At 41.2% G+C, this 6,137-nt stretch overlaps 1 protein-coding gene across 2 annotated transcripts in view; it reads right to left on the reverse strand.

The window, feature by feature from the left end:
- The window catches only part of mast2 (microtubule associated serine/threonine kinase 2), a 252,925-nt gene extending 248,063 nt beyond the window's left edge, over positions 1 to 4,862 (reverse strand). For both annotated transcript variants that reach the window (XM_028588485.1, XM_028588484.1), the window contains exon 1: positions 3,961 to 4,862. In XM_028588485.1, the coding sequence (XP_028444286.1) occupies positions 3,961 to 4,041 (81 nt within the window). In that variant the 5' untranslated portion in view covers positions 4,042 to 4,862. The remainder of the gene's footprint in view (positions 1 to 3,960) is intronic.
- Between the last annotated feature and the right edge of the window lie 1,275 nt (positions 4,863 to 6,137).

The raw sequence follows: 6,137 nt of genomic DNA on the forward strand, positions 1-6,137 counted from the left end.
CTGCGCAATCCCAGGATTGGATGGACTCAATATTTATTTTTCTCTTTTTAAGAAGAGAGAGGACAACAAAACCATCCTCACTGCTCCAAGACTCTATTATGCAATGTTTTGAGAAATGTTTCGCAACGGATTAATATGCATCCGACTCAGTGTGCAAGGTTTCTGTGCGTGACAAATTTTTAGGATGACAGATACGAAAACAACGCATATGAAGGACCTGTGCGGTCTAAAACAGAAGCTGAAGGGATACCAGAGGACAGGCTCTGATCACAGCTGTTTGTATCGATTCACGAGCCAGCGCTCCTACACGAAGAGATGTGTGTTAGACGAGTCAGACGTGGAGGGTGTGTCTGCCTTCAGGTCAGGACACGGTTCAAATGTAACCGCAATTAAAGTCAGGTTGAAACAGCAGATGTTTACACAGGCTCTGTTTACAGAGAGGAGACCTGCTGTTCTTTAATCAAACATGCAGAAGGGATGCAAAAGCCTGGTCTACATTACATTACATGTCATTTAGCTGACGCTTTTATCCAAAGCGACTTACAATTGCTCTATATATGTCAGAGGTCGCACGCCTCTGGAGCAACTAGGAGTTAAGTGTCTTGCTCAGGGACACATTGGTTGATGTAGCGCAGTGGGAATTGAACCCAGCTCTCCCACACCAAAGGCACGTGTCATATCCACTGCGATCCATCACCACCAGAATACCTACAATACCTACGTACGTAACGTACGCTACGTTAAATACTTTTGTTTTAAATCAATGCCCTGTTTGGTGCCAAAATAGCCTCGCATAGGTCCGGCTACACCGCAGATACATTCTGGGATAGGATTTCTTTAATCTAAATCATCTTGGGCAGCGCTAAGTGGAGCTGAAGATCTTCGCTTGTCTTAATTCCTATCATTTTACACGGGTTCGGGCCGGGCTTGGGCTAGCGCTCCGGGTTGCGCGGTAAATGAGCGGTCAGGTGATGTGTCAGGTGAGGCTGGCCTCTGGAGGACTTTATTTATTTGTTCCAACTTTTAAGTGGCCTATAGCCTACGTTAGTCATGAATAAATTGTGTAAAAAAATGTAAGTAGTAAAAAGTAATTCTTGATAAAAGGCAAAAGAGCTGTGTGTGCGCACATTTGAATAATGTCGGGTTGTAAACGAGTTTGGGCTGTCAATCAAAATGTACTTGTCGGGCTCGGGCCAAATTCTGTCGGGCCGAACTTTTAAGGACCGACTACAGCTCTAGCGCTAGAATTAATATATATATATATATATATATATATATATATATATATATATATATATATATATATATATATATATATATATATATATATACACACACACACACACACACACATATACATACACACATATACATACATCTCAATTTTATAAAATGCAAAACGAAGAAGAAATGAGAAATGACCCCATTACGGCACACATTTTTATTTTTAAGCCACTACATGAGACGTCTCTGTGCGTGATGTCGAGTTTTTCCCTTTTTTTTCAGCTAATTTCCAAAAGGCGCGTTTGCGCTGCATTACGGGCGCGCCGTGTACCCCTCAAGCAATCATTCAAGTCAATGTTTGATAATCCACCAGCTGCACCACGGTTAGGGTTGGGTACCATTTGGATTTTTACGATTCCGATGCCGAACCGGTACCTTTAAAACGATTCAGATTCCTAAACAGATTCTTCAAAACCTGAAAAACGACATCAAAGAAAGGCTTTCGCGTCCGTTTTGGTGAGCCCAGAGGGGAAATATGGCATTTTAAAAGTAGCCTACATTTACGGTTGCTAGCTAACAGTTGACTACAGAGAAAGTGTGATATTTTCACGTCCGCTTCGGAGCGACAGAGGGAAAATATTTCAGTCGACACGTTCTAATCCGGTCCCATTCCTACCGGTTGCGTAGGAACCGGTTCCATAGTGGGACCGGGGATCAGTACACAACCCTAGCCTTGGCGCGTCCCAGAAGCGTGCGCGAAGCGGCTCTCCGCTCTGCTAAAGATACGCACAGGTCTATTGTCACGCCAGCCGCGAGCCGTTCAGACAGCCAGACAGGTAGAGAAACAGCGAGAGTATCCAGTCAGTTGACCACAACTTATCTGGAAGGTAGATACTAGCTTACCAAACACGTGATTGTTCTGTAAAGTACTTGGAGAGAAAAGATAATCGGCCTAAAAAGTATTGCAGCTTTTGCTTCATTTTGATTCAGTCCAGCATGAAGATCAACTTGCAGAGACTTTAAATCACAGAATTAAAAAAAAAATCATTATCATTCTTCATTATCATGCAACAATGATGAGTAAAAGCAGACAAGACTGATTCAAGCAAGGCTCAAGCAATACTGCAAACAGCTGCGTGAGGCCCTTTATCTGTCTCTGATCATTCTGTTCCAGTAATAATAATCCAAATGTTCCCATGAGCTAATGTACAACATATACAGTATACAGTGACAGTGTTAGAGGAAAATCAATTGAGTTACCGCAAATCAAATGCATGTTCTGCAATGCGACCGCACTATGAAAACTAACTAATGAGCTAACCCAGATTCACACAGCCCACATTAAAACCACATTAGACAGACAGACAGACAGACAGACAGACAGACAGACAGACAGACAGACAGACAGATAGATAGATAGATAGATAGATAGATAGATAGATAGATAGATAGATAGATAGATAGATAGATAGATAGATAGATAGATAGATGTGCATAGGTCGGTGCCAAAAGTGTTGATAACTTTAATTTAATTTTAATTCTAGGGGAGGGGGAGGGGCTTAAAGAGAAATGTCAATAGTTAAAAAGACAGCAGCACACATTCAAACGTTCCAAACACACTCACAACTTACATACCATTGTTTTTCTAGGTTTGTGGAAGACTTCGGTGCACATATTTTGTGAGGGGGGGGTCCCCTAACCTCAAGAAAATGTGACGTTTTTCCATAAAAAAAAAACATGCAATTTTTATTTATTCTGTAACGTTATTATGGCCACATCTGTGTCTTTCAAAGTTATAAAAGCTAGAGCACATAACAAATAATTAACAGTCAAAAAGCTTAAGAAGTCCACAGGGGACTGACTACAATCATTAGATCTGAGAGAAGTCATTCAGTCAGTTCTGATGCTCACATTCATTTGGCTTTAGGTGGTGCCTAAACAACTTTGGGTGCTAAGCCCAGGCATTACAATGGTAGGGAAAACCCTGCATACAATCACAACAAGCATTAAAATGTGACAACAAACAGAACAATAGTAGTGTACACAAGCAGTAGGACAAACCGGTAAAGCCGATAAAGGCACCCGCCTTCTCACACTGACTGCAAAGTCACGACAAACTCATCATCTTTGCTCGCTGTCAAGCAGAGATTAACCTAGCTGTCATAGTGCACTTAAACCTTCCCCCAGTGCATCGCTTTACATCTGCTTCACCTAGCAACCACACACACACACACACACACACACACACAATGACTGAGCAGAAATCTTAATTTGATCACTTTTGATGCCAACTGGGATATTTTTAAATCTGCCTAATGCAGAATTAATACCACAGATATGATCAAGAAAAACAAAACATGCAAAGGTGCAGGAACATAGAGAGGCGGAAAATCTCCAGTGACACCCAAACGCATCCTACTGCCCAATGTATGTCTTTCAGAAAAGCAGACACTAGTATCCTAATCCTGGTATATAGTAGGCTGCACTCTGTTTGAGGAGGAACTTGGCAATTGCCTCAAGCTTAACTGAGCTAAAACCTGTAAAATAAAACAGCGGTATTGTCCTTTAAGCAGACGAGTAGCCGGCTGTGCCAAATTGCAAGGCTGCGCGTGTTGATTGAGCTTAATTCATACAAAGAGGTTTGGTATGTGCCGCACGGTTACTCTGGTATGTTTACGGTCCTGTACTTGGGCCGATAACACAGTGACAAAGTGCCAGAAAGACTTCACTACTCACCACATCTTTCTCTGCTCTCCCACTCTCCTGGTGCTCCATGTTACAGCGTTTCCTCTTGTTTGTATTTTCAGTCCTTTTCATAATATAAAAACCCTCCTTCTGCGTGCGTGTGTGGCCCGGATGACAGACTGAATCCTCTCGGTAACGTCAGTTAGCTGGCTCGCAACGTGTCAGCTCGGCTGGTGTCGACTTCAGTGACACCTCGCTGCCAAAATGAAATTCATCGCTTGCTGTTGGTCCAGTTTGCGGAGTTGAGAGTCCACTTGAGTTGGGGTTTTTCCAGCCAAACAGCCATTCATGGCCAGTCCTGCTAACTTAAGAGCCTAGTAACTACACTTTTTTGTTTCTGACTGCACATCTGGGAAATCCGTTGTGACAAGCTGTCAATCAACCTTGCGGCACCAGCAGTTTAAAAACGGCGGTTTAACGTTACTAACGGCCGTTTACAAGGACAGTTTATAGTCTGTAGGGTAAAATATGATCCATGCAGGGCTGTTTTATTGGTGCCGTCTCTGGCAACAGTTCATCCGACCCAACTTGTTAGTTAGCTAGTTAGTTAGTTAGGTAGTTGACGTTAGTAGCGGCGGATGCTAAGCTAGCTTCTCTGCTGCGTGTCTAGCTGAGGGGCTAGCCCGGCTGCTGCTAACGTTTACCTGCACAGAAACACCGTAATGACACCCATGACAGGTCGGTCTTCACTCCGAACCGACGGTTCCAGATGGTTCCCCCGTGAATTCTGCGCGTTTAGTCCGTCTCGCGTTGTTTTATCCGACAGTGGACGTCCTCTTCAGATGTTCTTCCATCATTAGAGAAAAGACTAAGCTCTGTGTGTCTGTGTGTGAGACACCGGCGGGTCGAGCTCTGTGTTGAACTGCAGACGCGGCTCGGCTTGTTTCCTGACTCTGAACCGTCAATGCTTCGAACACACGGTCACTGCGGTGGTGTTAAGCTAGCAACAACGAGATAGCAACATCCGGTTTGGCTGTTAACATAATAAAAGCATCGTTTATTCAGAATCAGGTTTTCAAACTGTTTGACTTTTTATTTGATATATGCAACTATAAACGGTGTACTACAGCGTATAGTAAAATTATTATTAAAATTATTGATTTTTTTTAATTGATATTTTTAGGAATTTAGCGGACTGTTTTTCTGCTTAGGATGGAGATGTGTTGACATTCTGAGTTGTTTTTTGTTTTAAATTTTTTTTATTAAAATCTGCGGGAAAAATGCCCTAGTAGTGTGTAAAAATGTATGTTTAATGTATATACAGTACATTATATAAAAAAATATATATGCTGTATATCAACATTCAGGCATTTGGTCTACAGTGTGGTGATATCATACAGACTATGGGCGATGTCTTATTTTTTTCTACGTGACATTTTATTTTGAAAGCAGACTAATCTTCTTCCTTTCTTTGGCTTCAGCTTCACCTGCCGACACAGCCTCAATGATGATTTCTTTATGTCAAATATGCACGCAAACTCATCACATGCGAGACTTATGCAGACATAAATAAATAGAATCCATTTTTAAAACGGTCATATGAATCCATTTGCTGTCATATTAAATACCTTCCTGAGTCTTTGCATGTGTGTGTTTGTAGGCTGAAGGGATCAGTGACAACTATTATATATTTTGTTGGACTCTATTGCCTCCTGCTGGAAGACAATAAAACATGCCTTAGATATGTATCCTGTGTTTTTTTTTAAACTTATTTCTGAGTTCAGGCAGTGTTGTAGTCTACGTGATACGTAGGTATATACCCAGTATAGCCACTAAGAAAGCTCCAGGATTTCCATAAAACCACTTAAAAATGCCCAATGACACGCAACAACATACTTTCCATTATATTTTTGATATATTTTGAATTGTCATCTGAGTTTTTCTTCTTCACATAGGCTAAATAAAGGGATTTCCACCGTTAATTGATCCATAAATGTGTATCAGAATACAGGAAATTAAGTCTATAATGCTCAAAACTTCGCTGGGGAAGGATATAAAATAATGAGTGAACTAGTTGAATTATTTTGAGTTTGAACAACTCTTTCTGGATTATGCTGCCAACGTAACGATAATAGTTGAGGGTACAAAAAAATAATTTGTCCCTCCAACTAATTCTTATTATTGTTATTAAAGTTTTAATAACAACTAAATATCAACTGGCAACTTGC

The sequence above is a fragment of the Perca flavescens genome, chromosome 9 (assembly GCF_004354835.1).
Source record: "Perca flavescens isolate YP-PL-M2 chromosome 9, PFLA_1.0, whole genome shotgun sequence".
In the NCBI taxonomy this organism is placed as follows: domain Eukaryota; kingdom Metazoa; phylum Chordata; class Actinopteri; order Perciformes; family Percidae; genus Perca; species Perca flavescens.